We start from the raw sequence: 23,274 nt of genomic DNA on the forward strand, positions 1-23,274 counted from the left end.
CATTCTTTTAGAGACTGACTTTGTTCTAACCCAATTTTTTGAAGTCATTTGAATTCAAGGGACCTCTTAGCAGATCTCAGACTATTATACACATTCATGTATAAAGAGAGAGAAAGATCCCACGAAAGTCATTACCAGAATAACATCGGCTTGGCTTTTTGTTTTCTATTATAGACCTGTGTGCTGTGGAATATTACTAAAGCAGAGCATACCTAGTACATTTCCAACATTCTTCACTTGCTTTCCAGCTCACTTCCATTTTCCTACTTTATTTCCAGTATGCTGTGAGAGTAATTTAGTGCACTTTTTGCCTGAGGCTTTGTGCAGGTAATAGCTTCCTTCCCCCACTATCCTTTAATCCATTTGTATTAGGTTCATCCTTCTCCTTCACTTGAAATTATTCCCAGTCTCTGCTCCTGGGCATTTCCAACCTCTCTGTAATTCGTCAGCAATGCCTTCATGAATCATTAAGGACCGTTCATTTGCTCACTTGTTCAGTACTTCATGAGCACCTACTATGTGTAAGCCCTTGAGGTATGGGAATGCGAAAATGATTAAGACACACTGTTAATTACTATTCTGTGGTCTCAAGGATCTCATAGTCTCTGGTGGGAGCAGACAGGGAAACAGACAAGAACAAGACACTCCATTAGGTACTATGAATCGAAGTATGAACAAAATATTGTGGAAATAAAGAGAAGGGAGGGACTAATTCAGCCCTGAAAGATTAAAAACTACAGCCCAGACAAAAATATCTGAGCTGTATCTAAGCACCAGAGAGGGTGCACGAGGGTGTTCCCCCTAGCAAATGGTGTGTGCCAATGTGCAGGGCGTGAAGCAGCACCATGGTGTCCACAGAACCCACAGTGGTTCACGCCGGCTGGTGAGCAGCACGTGGGGCAATGGGAGAAAATCAGGGACAAAGATGAGAGGAGTGTGCTGAAAGTGAGTTTGGAGCAAAATGCGGGTCAATTATGTAGCCAAATGAAAGATGACTGTAATTGTAAGACATTAAATAAATAAAATTCCACAAGTCCATAGTGACAGTAAACAGAAAATAAAGAAAAACATGTCCTTATTTGAAAGCATTAGAGGTGATTATTATATGCCAACTTCTGATTCTGAAAACTGACAACTAAAGGGAACAAGTTAAGCACTTATACTGCCTTTTCAGAAGAACGTATAGTTCATCACCAGATGATGAGGGTAAGGTCTTCCTTATAGAATACCAGCTAAGAAATGTGAAGGAAATGCCAAATTTAGAAAATCACTATTTTGTAACCCACGGAGGAATATCTGATTTGGGCAAATACCATCAATGGCTGCTAAAACCTTGGGATGAAAATTTAAGAGAACCGGATATTCTCACAGTGACCAAGTACCATCTCAGAGATTACCTGCTGATTGGAAGAGGAAAACCTATCTTTACAAAGGAAAGATCTAGTGATCACCATCTTAACTAAGAGATCAAACTAACAGCATGAAAGCGGGACAACCTGTCATATACCTTCTGAAGTGACGTCTTATTAAGCACACACCTCATTTACACAGTATTCTTGCCAAAGGTGTTTCATCCAAATCCTCAGTTTTCAAGACGTACAGAAGACAGAGAAAAAAGTTAAATTACCCCAAGAAGCAGCAATCAGACAAATCCAGAATGTGGAACAGCCTATAAGACAACTGGCCTAACTTGTTTAGAAGTTCAATGTCATGGGGGAAAAAAACTGAGTGGATTATTCTTGTTTTAAAAAGAATGAAAAACAGCAAAATGCAATGCCTGAACATTATTAGATCTTGCTTTTAAAACTGGGCTTCCCTGGTGGCGCAGTGGTTGAGAGTCCGCCTGCCGATGCAGGGGACACGGGTTCGTGCCCCGGTCCGGGAGGATCCCACATGCTGTGGAGCGGCTGGGCCCATGAGCCATGGCTGCTGAGCCTGCGCGTCCGGAGCCTGTGCTCCGCAACGGGAGAGCCCACAGCAGTGAGAGGCCTGCGTACCACAAAAAAAAAAATAATAAATAAAATAAAATAAATAATAAATAAAAATAAAAACTTTAAAACTAATACTATAAGATAATCTCGGGAGCAATGGAAAATTCTAAATACAGACTGGATACTAGACGTTATTCAGGAACTGTAACTTTCTGCAGTCTGATCATGGTTTTGTGATTGTGTAGGAGAGTTACCTTATGTTTTTTGAGATACATGCTCAAAAGGGGTGAAACAACCAATTATTTTCAAGTGGTTCAGCAAAATATAAACATACAGACACATGAATAAACGAGTATCGCAAAAAGTTAAAAATTACTGAACTTAAATGGTAGGTATATAGGTGATCACTGTACTTTTCTATCAACTTTTATGTGAATTTTCATAATAAAGAAGTTCGAAAGAAAAAATGTAGGGTCAGATAACGAAGGGCCAGTCATGAGCTTCTTAGGATTTTGGACCTTACTCCTGAAGGCTCTGAACAGATGACTGACAGGATCAAATTTACATCTTAGAAAGATTATTGGCTTAATGCATTCACTCCACTAGCATTTACCACCTACACCAAGCGTTGAGTGAACCCTGAGTTAGGTGCTGTGGGAGATAGGAACACCAAAAAGGCACTGCTGGCCAGAAAAGCATTTACCATAAACAGAGGTGAGACACAAAATAGGGAGCATGGGTAGAGCTTCCTTGTCAGAAGAGGACGGGGAGAGCTGGGGGAAGCGCAGATGCACACGCCTCCAGGTATTAAGTGGTGTTCCAGGTCACCAGCACAGCCACGCCACCCGAAAAAGGATGAACCTACAAGTGACTAACATCTCCCAGCAATTCTAGACTTCTGATCTCTTATTCCTTGATGGCAGAACCCCACTCCCATGAGAGATGCTGAAAAGTGCTAGATTTCCTTGAAGAAGAGTGTGGGAGTGTGACCCATTTCTGGCCCAAGGGACCTGACTCAGGTCCCCTGAAATCCACTAGGGACTACCAGCAAAGATTTTCTTCCCTGATAAAGACAGAGAGGACCCCTTTCCCCTCCTTCCTGGTTTAAGTGCAGCCGGATGAGGATGTGGTGCTTGGAGCTAGGGAACCATGAGGGGGACCCAGAGCCCTAATATCCCTGTGCTACTGAAGCAAGCCTGCAACTTCCTATCACCCAACTTCTTGTTATGGGAAAACTTCCTGTTATCTTTTTTTCAAATCACTCATATTTAAGTATTGATACTTATAGTCCCAAACGTCACTCAGTCTCCATCCGCAGCCATGTGCGTCTAGAACCAATCCTGACCCTGGGACACAGCAGTTAAAGGAAGCCTCGGCCACAGTCTAGGTCACCCAGGCCATCAAGTCACTGCCCCTAGTTGAGCTCCAACAGCAGCTGCAGTGTGGGATGGTCAGGAAGGTTCACATTCACATGTCAACTCTGATTGACTGGCAGTGACTAAGGTGCTATGTGGAGGGTTCTGATGCACTGTGTGAAGGGTGAAATACAGGTTCTGTACAAAGAAGTGCCTAGATTCCTGTGCCAGATACCTGCCCTGGCCTCACGTTTATCATCGCATGTATGCACGGAGTTTGGAAGCAGAAGACCTGAGTTTGAGCCCTGGCTCTATTGCTTACTGGCTTTGTGATTTTGGTCAAGTCACTTAACCTCCTCGAGCCATCTTATGGGATAATTGTTATCACTGAGATAATGAAAGTGAATGTGCTTTGTAAACCATGAAGCGCCATGTGTGGGAGTTATTTCGTCTTATATTTGTCAAACCTCAACTGAGGACCAGGTTGATAGGAGGTAGGGAGAGGAGGAAGGAATTCAAGGTTCCAGCCTTGGACACCTCACCAGAGGGCGCTGATCCAGGCTAAAGAAGCAGGACTAACACAAGGTCAGAGTTTCAGGTGAAGGTGAATCAGCAGAAGTTGAGTTGTGAGCCTAAATGGTGAAATATGTTGGAGAAGATGTCAAAAGCAGAAGTGAAGATGCTAAGGACAAAGAGATAGAAACCACAGACTGGAGATGGGATCTCTGTTTTTTTTTTTTTTTTTTTTTTACTTCTTCGGCACCGGAGGGATATGTCCCCACCCAGCGGTTAACAGTGGCTCCCCAAGGCTGAGGACCTCAAGGGGTAAGAGGGTAGAAGGAGTTTCCAAAATCTTCAGAGGGGCAAAGGGGCGTGTGGTCCCCTCCCTAGGTGAAGCCACCCCAGGGCAGCGTGCCTCCTTCCCTTGTAGCAAATCAGTGCAGTAAGATCAGAAGGGGAAGCCCAAAGTGTAAGAGGAGACAGTCAGAAGTAGATAGACTTTCGGTAAGCTACAGGTAGCAAGACCATTTATTTTTCTCTTCCCCCCTCCCCTATAGCATAGCACAAACTCACAACATTCCGAAAAAGCCCAGCAAGTAACAAGTTAAGAAATCGGAGGGCCTTTTGCAATAAAACTAGGTGAGAAAGGGGTAAGGGACTCTTAACAAGAATTACTCCAAGAAGCCCTTACTCTCCAGGTTATTAAGAGTCTAAATTGCCTTGTGAAGTCTGACCTAGAGGCCAGAGAATGATCCCCCATATGGATCTAAAACACCCGCCAGCCCCATGCAGGAAAAGGGGGGAAAAAAAAAAAAAAAAGATTGACGACAATTCCAAGCAAAAGCTGAGAGGAAGCTGAGACCCAGAAGGGGGGCAGAGTTCAAAGCTGTATTTGTCCATCACTTTATCTCTAATGTCTACAACCGAGATGATGAATGAATGGGCCTCTGGGGCGGTGAGGAGCCCCAGATCGGATGGGCTCTGCAAGGTAGTGAAGGGAGGGGTGTGAAAGGGGCCTGGGAAGTGGAGGCTCCACGCCTGTGAAGAAGCAAGTGTGCGAGAGGAACTGGACAGAGCCCCTCCAGTTTGTAGCCCCAGAGGACTCTGCACGGGTCTCAAGAGGACGCTCACACCTGAAGGACAGGCTGCCCTTCATACCCTTTTGCACTCCACCTATCACAAATAGCGAGGCTCTGGGTGTTTAATTTTTTAGTTGAAAACATTCAAAATTGGGAGATTCTACATATTCTGATTCCCCCCATTCCTTTTTGAAGATGGAGCGACACTAGGCCTGCGGGCCCCCAGGTCAACGATCCGGCACTGCCCAACAGCTGCCCCGATTTACACACAACACCCACCTCTTCCCACTGCTCCCAGACACACACACAGGTAAGGCCGTGAAAACACAGAGAAGACGAGCACCTGTAAGCCCAGGAGAGAGGCCTTCAGAAGAAACTAACCCTGCCGACACCTTGATCTCAGACTTCTAAGCCTCCAGAACCGGAAATAAATTTCTGTTAAGTCATCCAGTCTGTGGTATCTTGTTATGGAAGCCCTAGCGAATTAATACATACATCCTTATGAAACAAATATGGGCCACTTCACAAATTTAATTACCAGCCTAGCCCTAAGGCATTTGAAAATACACTATGTTTTAAATTCATTCTTTCATTCAACATTTGAGCACCTACTGTGCCCTGAACACTGCACATTTATTGATTCAAGCCCAGTATCTTATAAACCAATTTTATTTTCTTGTCATTTAACAACCCACTTCTGATTTCTTCTAACCATTTTCTGCTGGGAAGCTTTATGTGGCATTTGGTTGTCTGCTGCTGATTCTCCTGATTAATGGAAAATGGTCTTTGTCACGAATCTGTTACGAACGGTATCAGAAATCCTAGTTCTCAACTCCGGCTAGACATCAGAATCATCCGGGATGTTTTTAAAATACCTACACCTGGATCAGTCCCTTCCTCCATTCTGATTTAGTTGGTATTTGTGAGGAGCTCTGCCAGGATGTGTATATTTCTTTAAGCTTCCCAGATAATTCTGATGTGCGACCAAGACAGCATTGTTATTCTAGTTTGAAAGGTCCTTGAAGGTCACCTCCTTTGCTACTCAAAGTACAGTTCGCAACCTGCCAGCACCGGCATCACCTGGAAGTGTGTTAGAATTGCAGAATCTCAGGTTCCACCCTGGACTACTGCATCAAAATTCATATTTTAACAGGATTCCCCACAAAATTCAGAGGTACTCTAAAATTTGAGAAACACTGGATTTCCACTAGAATTACCTGGAAAGCTTGTTAAAAACAAGACTGCCTGGCTTCCTCCCAGAACCACAGAATCACAATCTCTGGTATGGGCTTGGGAATCAGAACTTTATATATGGTTAATGTAGCTAGTCACACATGGGCCTGAGGCTTAGGAATCACTCACGTACGCCATAGCATACATCCCCTCAACTACCCAGCCTCTGCTTAACCTTCCGAGTCTTTTTTAAAGATAAAAAAATATAACAGAGAAACAGGCTTTTATTTTTTCCATCACGCATGCAAACTTACAACTATTTAAACTGTTTCAGAACAAAGAAATAATTGCATTATTACCAGTGTGTCAATTACCAAGTAAGACAACCAGTTACTGATTACTGTTGGGAGGTTATTATCACAGAACACAGCAACAATTTCCAAATTATACTTTCAAGCCCAGAGTTATATTATGAGACCAGGACAAGCTGATAATTCTAATAGTCACACAAGTCTCCATCTTACACAGGAAAAAAGACTGATGCTCTGGTGAAAGATCTCAAGTAAGCACCTCATCAAAGACTGATAAGTCTTTATCAACAAACAGTCTCTCCTTCCTTTTGTGGATGCAGGGAAAAGGCAGCATCCCCTTCATCTCTTTTTGAGACTTCTTGTTAATTCCGAAGACTTTCATTCTAAGGCCCACCTCTGGAACTTCATTAGTTAACACGAAAAGCAAAAAACAGACCTGATGTGATAATGATAGTGCACCCCACCACTATCACCACCAACACAGAGTCCCAATCTCCCAAAGCAGTCCTGGTTGAACTGGCACGGGATCTTGGACTTTTGATAAACAATACAGGCAGGGAGAGGGAGACACAGATGAAACCAGGCTGATCATAACTGATAACTGATGTAGCTAGGCGATGGGCACACGGGGTCCAGAGACCATCCTCTCCACTTCTGTGCATGTCTGAAAATGTCCATAACAAAGAAGAAGAAGCTCAAAAAAAAAAAAAAAGGCAGACCTGGACAGTTCTATTTTCCCATTAAGCAAAAAATGAGGAAAATGGTTAGATTTACTTAGAGACAAAATAAGCAGCATATACATTAATCTTCCACATACACAAGGCCACACCTAGAACAAAAGAGAAAGCATCCAAAGTAACATTATTCTGTTTTTGTTTGTTTCTATGATTTATAAAATCCACTAATGATGAGAGAGAGACTGGACAAAACTTTGGGCATACCCTCACCTAGGCATCGCATTTGCCCACAGCCCTTTAATTCTCCCGTCCCCACCCTGGGGAAGGTCCCTCCCCATCCGCTCCAACACTGAGAGGCAGGCGTGTTCTCCCTGAGGCTCCTCAAGCCATTTCTATCTGCTCTTCCAGGCCCGCTCCACACCAGGCTCATTCCCACTCTGTGTTTTTGCCCCAACTCCCCTGCCCAAAACACCCTCTCGACAGCCCTGAGTCAAGAGCTCCCTAGCCCCTGGGGAACTCAGAACAAGGTCTTCCATAAGGAAAGGGACGCTGGTGGGTGGAGGGCAAGTGTAGACACAGTCCTACTTTCCCACCCTCAGGGATAAGGGGGAAAGAGGGCACAGGTGAGCCTGGGCAGGCAGGGCCCAGATCAGCTTTTACACCCACAGGAAATGAGCCTTGGAGATTCAGAACAGGTTCTGCCCACCCCCATCCCCATGCCCCAGGAGACAGCCTTGGGATCCCCCACCCTATAAACCAAAGCCTACTTCTACGGGTATTTGAGGGTAGAAGCCAAGAGAGCAAAGGACTGCTAAGGGTGGGAAAGCTGGGGAATGAGGTTCCAGAGGGCGAGAGGCTACCACAGAGGAGGAAACAGCAAGAGGCAAATGGGTCTTAAGGGACAGAGGAAAAGGTCGGAACAGGAGTAACCCTGGTTCACGACACTGCTGCCTGGGGGGTTATCATTCTAGCAGATGCACAGCCATGAAAAGAGTTTTCAACATCAGAATTATAGCGTGAACCCAGGAGTCGGGAGCAGGGTCTGAACCCAGACCCACTTGGCCTTCTGGCTTCCTCTACCCTCTTCCAGCCCAGTGTGTGCGTGTGTACAGCAAGTCCCCAGCTATCTTGCTACCTGTATGTAGAAAACCCTGGTTTTACAATTGTTTTGTTTTCTCTTTCTGAGATGCGGTACTACTGAAACAAAAAAAAAAAAAAAAAGGAAGGGAGGGAGGAGTGGTAGACAGGACAGGGAGAGAGGGAGGGAAGGAAGAGTGAGGAAGGAGGCGTGGAGGTGTGAGATGAAGTAGCCACAGGCCCACAGATCAGAAATACCTCTTCCCCAGCAACCCCACTATAGCACTCTGGTCATGTGTGAGGAAGGGATGAGGGGAGTTGATAATCAAGATACCTAGATTATAGGTGAGTCCAGTCCCCACCCTCACCTGGAGCCACAGCCTGATGACAGTGAACACATGTCCATACATACCAGCCCGCCCATCAGTCCGGCAGCCGGGAGGGTTGCTGGAAGGCTGGGGAGGGTAGGTGTGTGTCTCATACACCGGCAGGGCGCCTGGGTCCACAAGCAGTTCTTGAGGTCCTTGTTGACCAGGAAGCCAACTGGGGCCGATAGCAACCTAGACAAAACTCAATGGCCTCATAGTGACGGGTCATGGTGCAGACCCTGACGAAGGTTCACCAGGAGAAGGGCCCAGAGGCAGGAAGAGATGCATGATGGTACAGAACACGTGGCATACTGCTTCTCACCCTTAACCTCATCTGTGTCCAGGAGGACAGCATGGGCCCCTGGCCAAAGCCAGAGATCTTGTAGATGGCACCTTGGCTGGTGACCCCAAGAGCCACGGAACAATCAGTTCTGGCTGATGGCCAATACCATGTGCACAAGCTTCATTTTGCAGTGGCAACAGAAAAGCTTGCCATAGATGGCATGCATGGTCACATGAACCAGCCCAGCAAGTCATGGGCCCTGAAGTAGTAGAGATTAAGGATGCACTGGTCCTCTTGTTGGATGACTCATGAGTGTCCACGTTAAAGACAGGTGGGAAAGGCCAGAGCCAAGAACAGGGTCCAGGCAACGTAGATAAAGGCAGCACACATCTGAATCATGTGTGTTTAACATATAAACAGTAGGGGTGAGATCACGTAACATGTGACACTAACGTAAAAAAGCAAGAATGCCATGGGGAGGCAAAAGAACATAATCATAAACACCGTATCCTTGTAACTGAAGTCCAAAGGGAACACAGTGCACAGAGGTCAACATGAAGAGAAGGCAGACAGCCAAACACATGTGGTCAGCCGGGCACGGGTCCAGCAGGAGGTAGTAGGGAGACTTGTGCAGAATCAGTTGGAATTGTTTACCCCAGGCTCTGGGGTCTCCACTGGCTGCCTTGCTGGACATGGCCTGCCCTCCTTTCCTTTCTCCGCTCGGGCCCCTTCACTCATAAGGTAGTACTGCAGGGGATTGGGCCACAACTCCTCGTTGATTATCTCCACAATCTTGTCAGACTCAATGGAGCTGTGGTTTGAAAACCACCCAAAGAAGCTCCGGGTGTCGTCTGGGTTCCCCTGGCTTAGGGACTGAAGATCGTGACCTGGGAGCCACTGGATTGGAGTAGAACGAGACACCACCTGACCGGAAGGACCACACCCATATTCCTTGATGAGCACCTTATTTTGGAAATAGGGGTTGCGGCCAAAGTAGAACTTGATCTTGTAGCCCAATCTGGCGAGGCCAAGCTCTTCCACCTCCAAGCTGTTCAAGTAGCTGAGTGCCTCTTTATCTTGGTTGTTCAGAAAGGATGCGAGCTGGGGGTGGTTCTGAAAAGCCTGCCCCCAGAAGCCCGGGATATTCTGGATGAGGAGGTTCCTGCGCTCTAAGTGGTGCAGTCGCAACTGCCCAAACTTGCGGGAGAGCCGCAGGTAGGCCCTGTCCGCCTGGGCGTTCATGGTCTCCAGCTTCAGCTGGACGTTCTCCAGTGTATCCATGCTGCCATCTGTTGCCGGGGGCCCTGACCCTGCATCCTTCTCCACCTTCTTTTCCTCTACCACTGGAACGGAGGCAGACTCCCCAGTGGTCCCTCTCTTCGGTTTCCCAACAGCTACGGCCGGAGACGCCCTCCCCACTGCGCTACAGGAAACTGGGGCCTTCTTCCCAGCGGGGCAGCGTCGATTTCCAACGCGAGGGACATTTTTCGGCCTTCCCATGGGCCCCACGGTTCCCACGAAGACAGTGTCTGTCGGCAGGCGCTCCGAGAGGGTTGTGGCCTTCCCCGGGTCGGGCCTGGCTGCGGCCTGCCCGCTATCCCCCTCAGCCCGGGCCCGGAGCGCGAGGCCACAGTCCAGGGGGAGCCGGCAGGCACCCTCTTCCCCGGGCCGGCGGGGCGGCGCGGGCTCAGCGGTTTCAGCGGTTTCCAGGCCACCCCAACCCGCGCCAGCCTGCACCTGTGCCTCCTGGGTCTCCTCCCCGAGCCTCTGGCACTGTGGAGGGTCCGGGTCGCGTGAGGCGTCGTCAGGAGTAGCGCGGACTCGGCCTTTGGCGCGGCCTTTGCCACGATTTTTGGCGCGGCTGGACTTTTTACCCCTACTTCGGCCGCTCATGATGGTAACGGACTCAACTTCAAACGCACGCTCCGGCCTGCGGCCCCTGGCGCCTGCTCGCTGTCCCTACCGAACGGGCCTCTCCATGGCAACCGCCGACGTCACGACTGCACGACGGTACCGTAGCGCGAGGACTGGATGCGCCCGGTGATTGGCTCCAGTGCCGCAGCTGCGCACCAGCCGACCCTCACAGACGCCCCCACCCCCATCTCACCCCAGCTCGCTGTCACTGTTCGAGAGGGCAGTCCTTTCGTTTAGTTTCTTCTCGTTGGTCTCAGTTGTGCCCTCGCGGTCCTCTTATACAAGACACCCTCAAGACAGCCATCATGTCAGTTCCCCTACCATATACTTTCTAAGCTAAATATCTAAAGTTCCTTCAGTTATCTTCTGTGACATCTATCATGATGAAACTGCTCCTGGTCTCTATGTCTCATCTTTGAAAGCCTTTGCTGAGGGATTTGCCCAGGTACCTTAACTCCAGGGACTTTAAAGGTAGGTACCATAATGCCAGGCCACAAAGCGATGTGATACGTGGTGGGATGTTAGTACTAACTACTTTAAAAAAAAAAAATAGCAACTGCTATTTTATGAGTATCATTATGTGTCAGGCACTTTACTATGTGCTTTATATGCATTTTCTCAATATGTTAAGGAGGTATTGTTATCATTCTCATTTTCCAGATAAGAAAACTGTGGCTCAGAGATGCCGAGGAACATTCCTGAGGTAACGCAATAAGGCATGGAAGCACAATTCTAACCCAATTCTGACTCATAACCTTTATTTTATATTCACAGGTGTCTAATCCTTCCAGACCTGCTCAGCTGTAAATTACTGCGTTAGCGCTTAAGAAGGCCAGCCTTGCCTGTTAAACCAGCATCAGCCGAGCACCTCTTCATCCTGGGACCATGACCTGAGTCCTCTAGCTGCCTCAGGCCTAATTTACAGAGCTGGGCTATCACTCAAGGTATAGGGCCAGGAGTGAAGGATACAAGTCAGAATTCCTATAACTGGAGTAAGATGGGAATGTGGTCAGAGAATTATTTAATTATCATTCAAGGAGTGGAGCAGGGCTTCCCAGGTTAAAGTTCAGAAGCAAACCCTCCATAGTGGCAGTGAGGAGGCCCTAGAAACTTCTTAGAGACTGCAAAGAAACAGCCAGACAACCTATTTCGTATTCACAAGAGAGCCCTGGGCCATGCTTTTACTAGCTAGGTGAAAGGACCATGAAATAGTGAAGCCAGTGACGAGGTTATGACCAGTATGAAAGTTTTCAGGTTGTCTCTTTAAGTTCAAAGGGAACAAGAAGGCCCTTGCAACCAGCTAACGGAGAGGTAAGCCCCAGCGTCTCTGGGTTCTCAATACCTCTTACGCTCATTACTCTCTTGTAGTCTCTTGTGGTTGTGGCCCGGCAGCCTGGCATCACCTGGAAGCTTGTTAAAAATGCAGAATTTCAGGCCCTACCCCAGACCAGCTAAATCAGAATTTGACTTTTAACAAGATCTCAGTTGGTTTGTATCCGCATTAAAATTGAAGTATAGGAGACAAGGAAAAAGAGGAATTGTTTGATACAGTTGGGCCTTACTTTAAACCAGCCCGATACAAACGACTCTAACTTTCCCAAAGATTCTACAATAGCTCGCAAGGCTCTCCGTGATCTGCCAAGTTCCCTCCCTGCCACTACCCAACTTACCTCTCTGACCTCATCCTCTTGTCTCTCCCACCCCCTTCCAACTACACTGGCCTACTTACTGTTCTTCAAAATTCTAGGTAGGCTCCTGCCTCAGGGTCTTTGCACTGGCTCTTCCTTCTGCCTTAAATGCTCTTCCCCCAGATATGGTTTACCACCTTGGCTGGCTCCCTTCACACTTTGCTCAAATGTAACTTTCTCAATGACCATCCTATTTAAAATTGCCACCCAGCTCCATCCTTCTAACTCTGCACTAACTTTTTTTTATTCCTTAGCACTTGTCACCTTCTAACACGCTACCAATTATTTATTATGTGTATTATTTAACTGTCGCTCCTCACTAGAGTGTCAGCTCCATGAGGGCAGGGATCTTTGTTTTGTTCACTTGTGACTACAACAGTGTCTGATACATGAAAAGCACTCAATAAGTGAAATAACCAATCAAAGGAGAATTTTTTTAGAAATGAGTTTATAAATTGATTCTGATTCTGAAGTCAGAATACCCCTCTTTTCCCCACAGAAGCAATTTTATAGACGAAGGTTGTATACTCAAATCAATGCATGGAAACCTATCAAACTCATAATTTAGCTAAAAAATCATCTTTTGATATGGGCACCATTCAGGGACAATCTTAGGTAAAAAATCTAGAGTGACACATTTAAAAATTAAATTAGGGGAATTCATATTTGACTTACAAGGGATTAAGCCAAGGGTTACCTTAAACTCTTGTTGAGGGCCCTTTCATAATCACTTCTTCCCAAGGTCTTCCATGATCACTCCAGACCACAGTAAGCAGCCCTGTCCTTGATCTTACAGAGAAGTTGTTAACTGTAATATATTCATTTAGCAATCAGAAATGCAGTTTTTGTGCCAGTCCTTGTACAGAATTACCTCTTAAGCCAGATAACCACAGTCTGGAATTCTCTGTAATCTCGGGGGAAAAAAAATAGCTGAAGCAGCCACTATCCCTCTGTAAACTGCAGAAATTGATAGATTGGCCCACTTCTCAGAGCACTAACAGTTGGACCTGTTGTCAAGAGCCTTAATCCAGCATCAGCATCTGCGTCACGTAACGCTCACCCATGACTAAACCACTGCAGGATTAACGTAGGCTGGCCGCTGCAAACAGTGTTTATTGTACAATCTGCTTGAGCCTGTTTTCATCATGTCAAAGAGATAAGCATCAGGTAAAGGGAAACAAATGTGAGACTAACACCTTATATAAAGATACTCCTCTTCTCCTTGAGAAGCTGGCCTGTGCTACTGAACTGAACTGTTGGTTTTCTTCCGAGGTATTGATATTTAATTTATATGAGACTATATCTTGGGTTCCCAGTTAGATAGTAAACTGTATAAGGGTAGAGACTGTGTCTCTTTCTTTTATCCCTCAAAGCACCTAGCGTGGCCCTTGCACATACTAGTAATTATAACAAAAGTTCACATTTATTTTGTACTTTATACAGTACCATGTTCTAATTCACCGAATCCCTACAACCATGCCATGGGTAATATAATTATACATACACATACGTGTACATACACATTCATATATAGATAAACTAATACCTATATATATCAATTAGTCATGAATCATTTTCTATGGGGTGTATATGTGGCATGGTGATACTAAACAGAAGTGAGTTTCATTTCAACAGTCCAGGTTGAGAATAAAGCATCTTCATTTGCATTGCATTTGTCATAAGCATTCTATGACTATTATGAAGGAAATACAAATTTACTCTCATGAACTCAGAAATCTGGAAGCAGTTTGGCCTTTTCCCAAAAATTAGGCATTAAATCCACAGTAATGTAAGCATTTAATTGATTCTTTTAAATAGTTGATCATTAGCAAATATTTATTAAAAACTCATAAAAACACTTTTCAAAATATTAGAATAACTAGTCGTCACTTCTGTTCTCTGAAAATTGTACTTCCTCCATTCCTTTTAAGGTCTGATTTCCTCCAATCATAGAAATTAACAGATTGGGAAAAGACATTCCAGTCATCCAACCTATTGCGCAGCCAAGAGAACAATGTTCCCCACCGTCTCCCTGCCGAAGGGCTTTAAGATCCCAGATGACATTTTTTAGCCACAAAGGTTTTCTCTTCCCCCAAGGAGATAGTTTGAGTCTGTTAGATCAAACAGTGAGTATTGCTTACTATAAGACATTTTGCCAACTAACCCTCCCAGATTTGGAGGATCATAGAAAAGGAGTGGCATAGGGAATATTTTTCAAAGCCAAGGAGGGAGAGAAAAATCTGCCTCTTAACGGTAAATTTCAAAAACTATTTGAATTTAACATCTTGAATAATGTGCCTAGCTTCTTCCCAGTTCCCACTCACAGCCAAAGATCAAAATTTTACAGCATCACCTAAGTTATTCAGTTCATGTCGTATAAGTAGCTGTAAAATATTTTTAAATATTGACAGGTGTATTCTTCCTTCCTGGCATTTTCTTTTTACCCTACAACATTTTCACCATAAAAATCAGATCTTTAGGCTAAGGCTTTTGTTCTAGAGAAGGGAAAATACTGAAGAACCCAGCAAGAGCAGAATTTAGCAACTCAGATTCTTCACTTTGAATTTCAAAATAGGTTCTTGAGAGGGGAAGATACAACAGCATTGAAAGAGAAAAAAAAATTTTTAGCTCTGCAAGAGCAAACCTGGGAGCATTAACAGCATAGAGTTTATAATATAAACCACAAAGGAGGAAAAACATGTGATGATATACAAGCCAGATCTCCACCACACAAAGAGGAGACTAAAACCTTTCCTGAGCTGGGGTTGAAGAGCTTGGGGAAAATTTAGAGAGTACATTGTTGGTGCAGGATCTATAGAAAGGAACTCTCACAGTTACCCCTCCAGGGGTCAGACCTCTTAGAGAGCTAGTAGAGTCCATCCTCCCTGGAAAGATAGAAATCTGAGAGTAGGGAGGACTAGTTCCCAACTTGAAAACTGGAACTCAGACAAGAAATCCTCTTAGAGGGCTTCGTTCCATCACAAGGATAAGTAATGCCAAAGGAAGGTCTTTGAATTTTAAGTGTTTTAAGTGATAAGTTACCTAGTTACTTGAATTGCCATGTTTAAGTTCATCTGAACTTTATAAATTGCTGCAACTATGAAAATTCATACCCATCACAATAACATTACCTAGACCAGACCCAATATCTAATGGGTTTAAACCATGCAATACCAAAGGCAAAGAAACTTAAGGGACGGGTGACTTCAAAACTCTTTAGAAGATAAATGGCATTGATAATTTTAGAAAATAACAGAGGGTGTTAAAAAGAAGCCTCATAAAACATGGTTATGATTGCAAAAATCAAAAAATTTATGTAACTCCATGCACCAAATATGAACATTTTCACTACAATTTAGGGGGGGACCCTAAAGCAAAAGTAAGTGCTGTCCAAGAAGGTCTTCCATTGACTGGTTATGTGTTGAACTTAGAACCATGGGTGTACCCCACTTATTGCAGTTATTACTTTTAATATGTAACTTAGTAATTTACCATACACTTGAATTCCACCTCTGGTTGGGTTACATATGCAAGTCTTTGTCTCCAACCAGATCAGAAGCTTTATGATTTACAAAGGCCGATCTTGCCTTCTATGTAAGCTGCACAGTGCCTTCTCTGAATTACCCCACAGTCATCCCCCAATTTCCACACAGCCCTCATCAATTTCCAAAACAAAAATAAGCTGTCCTCAGTCAACACCTCTACGTGTCGTCTAGTGCAGAGAACAGTAGGTGCAAGGTCTCTCTCTTCCCTACCATCTCTTTTCATGCCACTCAGGGATTTTTTGTTCGTATTATACCCATAAGTTTATTATCTTTATTGTTCCCTTTCCTGTATTTACACACACACTTTTTTGTTGAAGTATAGTTGATTTACAGTGTTGATGTTTGTATATATGTATGTTCTTTTTCAGATTCTTTTCTATTATAGGTTATTATGAGATATTAAATATAGTTCCCTGTGCTATGCAATAGGTCCTTGTTGTTTCTCTATTTTATATATAGTGGTGTGTATCTGTTAATCACAAACTCCTAATTTATCTCCCCCTCCCACTATCCCTTTGGTAACCATTCTGTTTTGTAAATAAGCTCATTTGTTTCATTTTTTTAGATTCCACATAAAGGGGTATCATAGGCTATTTGTCTTCCTCTGTCTGACTTACTTCACTTAGTATGATAATCTCTTGGTCCATCCATGTTGCTGCGAATTATTTCATTCTCTTTTATGGCTGAGTAATATTCTCTTGTATGTATATAACACATCTTCTTTATCCATTAATCTGTCGATGGACATTTAGGTTGTTTCCATGTCTTGACTATTATAAATAGTGCTGCTGTGAACATTGGGGTGCATGTATCTTTTCAAATTAAAGGTTTCATCTTTGCCGGATATCTGTCCAGAAGTGGGCAGCTCTATTTTTAGTTTTTTAAGGAATCTCCATACTTTTCTCTATAGTGGCTGCACCAATTTACATTCCCACCAACATGTACACACACACTCTTAACATCCTTGTGCCTTCTCTTTTTTTCCCAACGACGCATTAATAGTACAGAAATATTCTACAGAAAGAAGTAAAGTTGGTAGATTTTCACTTGGAAGATTAATTGGGAAGAAAAGATCTCAACAGGACTAGGATATGAAACGTGGGATATCCCAGGAAAAAAAGTCATTAAGAAAGGACAACATGGAAAACAGAAACTGGAATCACCCTCATTTCATATAATCTAAGATCCCGCATGGGTTACACAGGGTCCTGAGATTGAGGAAGGCCAGGATCTTCATGGAGGATGACCAGTACCTGCAGGGAGTTGGGGTCTTAGGATGGGGGTGGGGAAGTGAATCCTCTTATATCACCCAGCACATCTCACACACCAGTCAGGTAGCTATAAGGATGAGAAGACCCCCCCCTCCCCTTATCAAACAAGCCATCAGTTTTCATGAAGCTAGGAATTTTCATCAAAGACATGGGGAAAATGAACAAAGAATGTTACATTGAATTTTAAATTAATAGGCAAGCATTCTGCAGTTAAAATGTTCAATTATATGTTGCAACCAACTAGCACCCATAAGCATGAGGTTTCATTGTTCCATTTCCTTTTACCTGGACGAATTTAACTGAAGATACTCCTTGTCTTCTAGAATGCCTGCTTCGGTTATTCAGTCTATGTTTGTGTAATATCTGACGGCAATAAGATACTTTAAAAAGCACTCAAAATTAATAGTCAAGAAAAAGAGTAAAAGAAAATAAAGAACTCGAAAATGAAGAAAAAAAGCAGTGAAATACAGTCACCCCTCAGTATCATGGGGGATTGGTTTCATGATGTCACCTTGAACAAGAAAATCCAAAGAAGCCTGGGTCAGTCCCTTACATAAAATGGTGTAGTATTTGCATATAACCTAGGCATGTCCTCCCATATACTTTAAATCATCTCCAGATTACTTATAATATCTAATATAGTTGCTGGTGTGCAACAAATTCAACTTTGCTTTTGAAACTTTCTGGAATTTTTTTTAATACTTTCCATCTGAGGTTGGTTGAATCCACAGATGCAGAACCTGCAGATAATGAAGGGTCAGCTGTCCCCAAATGCGTCCCAATCCGTTGTGTCTCCTACACTTGCTAGAAGCTGGGCACAGATTTGATTCTGACCTTTTATCTACCAGTGCAAAGAGAGAAATCAGATGTGGTGTAACATTCATAATGTTTGTAATATTAAAAAACAAACAACAAAAAAAACAGGTTCTCAGAGAAAATGCATTGATTCTCAATGCTGAATCCAGAGAGGAATATCAGGATTCCAAGTCCCAGTAATATCCTGACACCGAGTCAGCACCGTGGTACCTGTAGCACCGCCTTATAGGCTGGTGAGCAGCCAGACAAAGAGCCATGTTGTAAATGCAGTTCCATGGCGGTTCAGGTCCAGAGCTAGAAGGCTTAATCCAAGGAGACAGTTTGTAGAGTTTTGAGGAGAAAGCTGGGTGTGTGTCTTGAAGTCAGCCTCTGCAGTATGGCCTCCTCGGCTGATGGTGTGCCTGGAGCCTGGATACGGCCTGGAGCCTGGATACGGCCTGGAGCCTGGATACGGCCTGGTAGGCATCACAGGAAGAGCGGGCTGGTGAATTTCATTCTGCTCCTTGCTACCAAATGGGTCCAGACCTTTCCTGAGAGCCATGCCCTCCTCTCCCATTCCTTCATCTTTTTTTCTGTCTCCCCTCACTTTCTTTTCTTTCCTTCCCCCGTACACTGATGTGTTTAGAGAAACCTCCAGCTGCTTCAAAAACGATTTTCCCGCTCCAGGCCCTCCCCCATCCACACGCAGACTAAGCCGAGTCCCTGTGAAATTAAGCCATGTTTCCCTCTCAGAGTGGCTTTGTACCTCAGTGTCTCCACACTGTCAGAGGTGTCGGTTGGGGTCAGGGTTCAGGTACAGGACCAGGCACGTGGCATAGGTGAGTGAAGCAGGCCCAGTGCAAGCCTTTAGGGAGTTGAAGAGGGAGTTAATGCCCCATCTCAGGCTGGCAACTGCCACTCCACTCCAGCTGATTGTAGCCATGGAGAAATCTATTTTTATGTGAAATTTCTCACTTTAAAAATCCTGTGAGAGCCAAACAAGACAATTCTGCTTGTAGGCTCTAATTTGCTACCCCTGTTCTACATCCTTGTTTTTTTAAAAAAAAAAACTCAGTTTTTAAGTGAAATCATGAAGGAATGTCTGGAAATTATCTGAATTCCTCCAAAGAAGAGCAGTTTTTGTGGTTGTCCCTCGAGAAGAGCCTATGAACGTAAAGAAAGGTAATATGATCAAGCTGGACTCCACCTTACGTTGTTAGGGCAAGTGAGGAATTGATGGCAACTGGGAGACAGCTTTACTCAAGGTGAGCCCAAGTAAGGGATTATATTTTTGTCAAGATTTTTATCCTTTTTCATTTTAAACTGCAAAGATGATGATTATTATTTTTAATTGGTTTTATTTTTTCATACATTAAGACTCTGTGCTACCTCTGATTTCTTAACGTGTGTAACTTAGACTCCAAAACTATCTTCATCTCGCTACAGTATGAAGACTTTGCAAGATCAACTCAGAGACACATCCGTACTGCTCTCTGCACCCAGCAGCCACATGTGGACAGCTCCCCCGAACAACTAATGCAATTCTGACACAAGTGGTGGATTTGAGTGACTAACGCTGCCTCTCTGTTGTTTTTTTCCTCCCTTTCTTAATCAATACCCGTATAATTGATCAGGTAGGCCATATGGCCCCTCTGATTCCCACATTAAGACAATTAGGACACCAGCCAGGTCATTGCTCAAGCTGGCATTCTTCATAACTAAGACAAGAAAACCTAACTCTTTGTCTTCCTCAGACAAAAGCCAACTCCATCTGCTCTTGGGTATGATTCAGTACGAATTCATATAATATCTAGCTAAAAAGGAGTATAGCCACATTTAGAAAAAATATTGCCTAAAAGTGAATTGTATGCCAGTAAGTTTCTCCCTGCAGAATCCAGACTGAAATGTGATAGTAAAAATCTAATGTGATAGTAAAACTCTAACTCAAGAAGAGTGAGTATACAGTGTAGACTAAGATTTTACACACACTCTGAGAGAGAGCTGCTGGTCACTGGAGAGTACGTAGACTCTCCTACTCTAGGACCGAGTGTCAGAGAGGAAGAGTTAGGAGACTGGGGGATTCTCACAGCTATGAGCTCTAAAACGATAGAGGCGAGGGAGGACTTAGAAATGCAAGGCCAAGTATAAGGAAAGATAAAAGGTCTATTTTCTGGCATCAGGATTTATGGAGGGAACCGCTCCCACACTGCAACCCTCTTTTTATAAGAGAAAATAACAAGCTAAACAGCATGTCATAGCTGAGATTTCTGGAAAGTCAGCCATTCGCAGCATCATGGAATCTGTGAATCGGGAGCCAACGGGAAGCAAAACAAGTAGCAGTTTGAACACAGAATTATTATTTTATTTAGAACAGAAAGAGAAAATTTACTAAATGTATTTACTAAACATAGGCTAAACATATGACCTATTGGCCAGGAGATTTATGCTTCCCTACGTGATGTGTTCTCTTAACTCCAACCCCCAACCCCCAAGCAGGAGCAGTGGAGGAAACAAGAACCACCGCAGCAGGGTTGGTCCTGGAAATGACATTGTGCACCAACAGACTTCCTGCAGAAGGTTTCCAAGCATAAGAGAGACCCCTGAAGTACCTGGGCAGCCCACCCACTACTGAAACAAGACGAAAGTGCCTCTGGGAAGGAGATGACAAATATTCCTCTTGTCTTCCATCACTCAAACCAATTAAAAAGTAAAACAAAAGTACCTAAAAAGAGGCCAACAACAGCAATCAATTCTCCCAGTTTATAATCAAACAGGATTTCAGCAACCAATGATGTTAAAAAAAATTTCTACCATATGCCTCATGTGTTACTCTAGTAAATGATTTCTTTCATCATCAAGAGAGTTTATATGACATTCTCTTGACAATGAAAGAATTTATTTCCTAGAACAAAACTCTGGAAAAAGTCATGTTAAGAATCATGCTGGCATAAGTCAGGTGTATCTAAGGGCCTGGCCTTCTGGCCTAAATTTTATCATTCAGTCACGACTGGAAAATATTCCAAACCACCCCCCTAAAACTGCACACAGTTAACAAAGAAACATGTTATTTAAAGGTTAAAATAGAAAATTCCTTTTATGATTTTGAGATTGTGTACATGGGATGGGATAGGATGGGATCTTGTGGGATGGGGGAGGGAGTTAGCAGGAAAGGGCGGCCACAGGCAGTAGCTCACTTATGACTCAACATGTGTTAGGGTCTAAAGAAATCCTACCCAGATCTTTATGATTTTGAACTCAGATAAATGAGGCTACCTGTTGGCAAGAAGCAGCAATGCTGAAATAAGAGAGGCCTGAATTCATTTCCTATTGCTTCTGTAACAAATTACCACAAATTTAGTGGCTTAATGCAACATGAATTATTTTCCAGTGCTGGAGGTCAAAAATTCAAAATGGCCACAACGGGACTGAAATCCAGGTGTTGGCATGATTGCGTTCCTGACAGAGGTTCTAGAGGAGAATCCATTCCGATGTTTCTCCATCTTCTAGAGGCTGTCTGTGTTCCATGGCTCTTCCAGACAGCAGTTGTATCACTCCTACCTCTGCCTCTGTCCTCACATCTCCAGCCCGCCAGCCTCCCTCTTTCACTTATAAGGCCCCTCCTGATTACAACAGCCCTACCTGACTTACCCAGGATAAATTCCCATATCAAACTCCTTAACTTAATCGTATTTGCAAAGTCCCTTATGCCATGTTCGCTAACATATTGACAGGTTCTGAGAATTAGAATTTGGGGGCCATTATGCTTCCTAACATAGGGCCATAAGTATTGAGTATTGTTTTTAAAAGTTAAGTGTTAGAAGGCTTACGATCAGTTGTCCTGCTTTATAATTGTTCATCTCTTTCATATACACCCATCATTTTATTTCTGTGCCCTAAGTCTAGTTTATTATAATAATAACAATAGGTAACATTTATTGTTTTCTAAGTACCAGGTACTGTGCTTAGGAACTTTCATTTTCATATTTACTGCTCACAACAACCCAGTGAGATAAGTGCCATTATCATCCCCATTTCGTGGATGATAAAATTGAGGCTTAGAGAGGTTAAGTAATTTGTCTAAGATTAAACAGCTGAAATTCAAGGCAAGGTCTGTCTGGCTCCTAACCCATAAGAAACAGCTCAACTAGATTGAGGCTTGTAACAGAAAGGTGTATTTTTTTTTCTGTAAGCTTTATTTATTTATTTTATTTATGGCTGCATTGGGTCTCTGTTGCTGCATGCGGGCTTTCTCTAGATACGGTGAGCAGGGGTTACTCTTTGTTGCGGTACGCGGGTTTCGCATTGCAGTGGCTTCTCTTATTGTGGAGCATGGGCTATAGGTGTGCAGGCTTTTGTAGTTGTGGCACGCGGGCTCAGAAGTTGTGGCTTGCGGGCTCTAGAGCGCAGGCTCAGTAGTTGTGGCACAGGGGCTTAGTTGCTCCACGACCTGTGGGATCTTCCCCGACCGGGGCTCGAACCCGTGTCCCCTGCACTGGCAGGCAGATTTTTAACCACTGCACCACCAGGGAAGTCCGAAAGGTGTATTTCTTTCTCATGCTCCATACCCATTACAGGTCTGCCTTGGGTCTGCTGCATCTTCATATCTTCATTATTCTGAGACCCAAGATGAAAAAGCAGCCCGATCTGGGATATTGCCCTTCCCGGATATTGCCCTTGGTCAGAAGAGAGGAAAGAGAGAGATGGTGGTAGAACCTCCCATAGGCTTTTAGAGTGTTATCTTGAGGTGACATAATCTTCTGCTCACATTTCATTGGCTAAAGCAAATCAGTGGCTCAGCCGAACATCCATGTAACCAGGAGGTTTAATCTATTGCCAAGCAGCACAGCAAATATTTGGAAAGAATTATACAGTCTATAACAGCTTTAAGTATGGTACCGTCCCACTCACTGAAGACGAGAGGAAAAGTAATAGTTTATCCACAGTCACGATGATGTGGGACCTCCCTTGGTGGCCCAGCGCTGGTCTCTCAGCCAGCTGGACTGCTGGGTCTATGTGACCAATCACCTGTATGGAGGGAAATTCTCAGATACTGAAATTTTCCTTCATCCATGAGCCCATCATTAGAGAGAGAATTGTGCCACCTGAGGATAGCTGTGTGGTACTAGGAGTTATGAACTGTTCTCCAAGGGAACTTTCTCCCAACTGGTGGAATCTAGATGGATGCAGGCCTCCCTCAAAGTATCAGGTGAGGAAGAGTGTGGGTCTCCAAAGGTCCTCTCTAGTCCAAAGACTTCCTAGGATTCTAATCCAGGTGGAGAAGAACACTCTTCTCTGAGGACAGTTCT

General features: G+C 44.1%; 1 protein-coding gene and 1 long non-coding RNA gene across 4 annotated transcripts; one reads left to right on the forward strand and one right to left on the reverse strand.

Moving 5' to 3' along the window:
- Window positions 1-6,305: 6,305 nt before the first annotated feature.
- Window positions 6,306-10,722, reverse strand: TSPYL5 (TSPY like 5). 3 transcript variants are annotated; one of them, XM_060128244.1, is made up of 2 exons: window positions 8,517-10,722; window positions 6,306-7,014 (listed from the first exon to the last, which is right to left on the reverse strand). In XM_060128244.1, the coding sequence occupies exon 1, from the start codon at window positions 10,646-10,648 to the stop codon at window positions 9,392-9,394; it is 1,257 nt and encodes a 418-aa protein (XP_059984227.1). In that variant the 5' UTR covers window positions 10,649-10,722; the 3' UTR covers window positions 6,306-7,014; window positions 8,517-9,391. The 3 variants fall into 3 exon arrangements, with proteins under 3 accessions (XP_059984227.1, XP_059984225.1, XP_059984226.1); XM_060128242.1 differs by having other exon boundaries at window positions 6,306-7,179; XM_060128243.1 differs by having other exon boundaries at window positions 6,306-7,179; window positions 8,473-10,722.
- Window positions 10,723-10,852: 130 nt separating this feature from the next.
- LOC132508237 (uncharacterized) lies at window positions 10,853-21,023 on the forward strand. The gene is made up of 3 exons (XR_009536485.1): window positions 10,853-11,140; window positions 11,444-11,613; window positions 20,462-21,023. It is a non-coding gene; the product is annotated as an uncharacterized LOC132508237 (long non-coding RNA).
- The last annotated feature ends 2,251 nt before the right edge of the window (window positions 21,024-23,274 follow it).

This window comes from Lagenorhynchus albirostris, chromosome 17, assembly GCF_949774975.1.
Source record: "Lagenorhynchus albirostris chromosome 17, mLagAlb1.1, whole genome shotgun sequence".
Classification (NCBI taxonomy): domain Eukaryota; kingdom Metazoa; phylum Chordata; class Mammalia; order Artiodactyla; family Delphinidae; genus Lagenorhynchus; species Lagenorhynchus albirostris.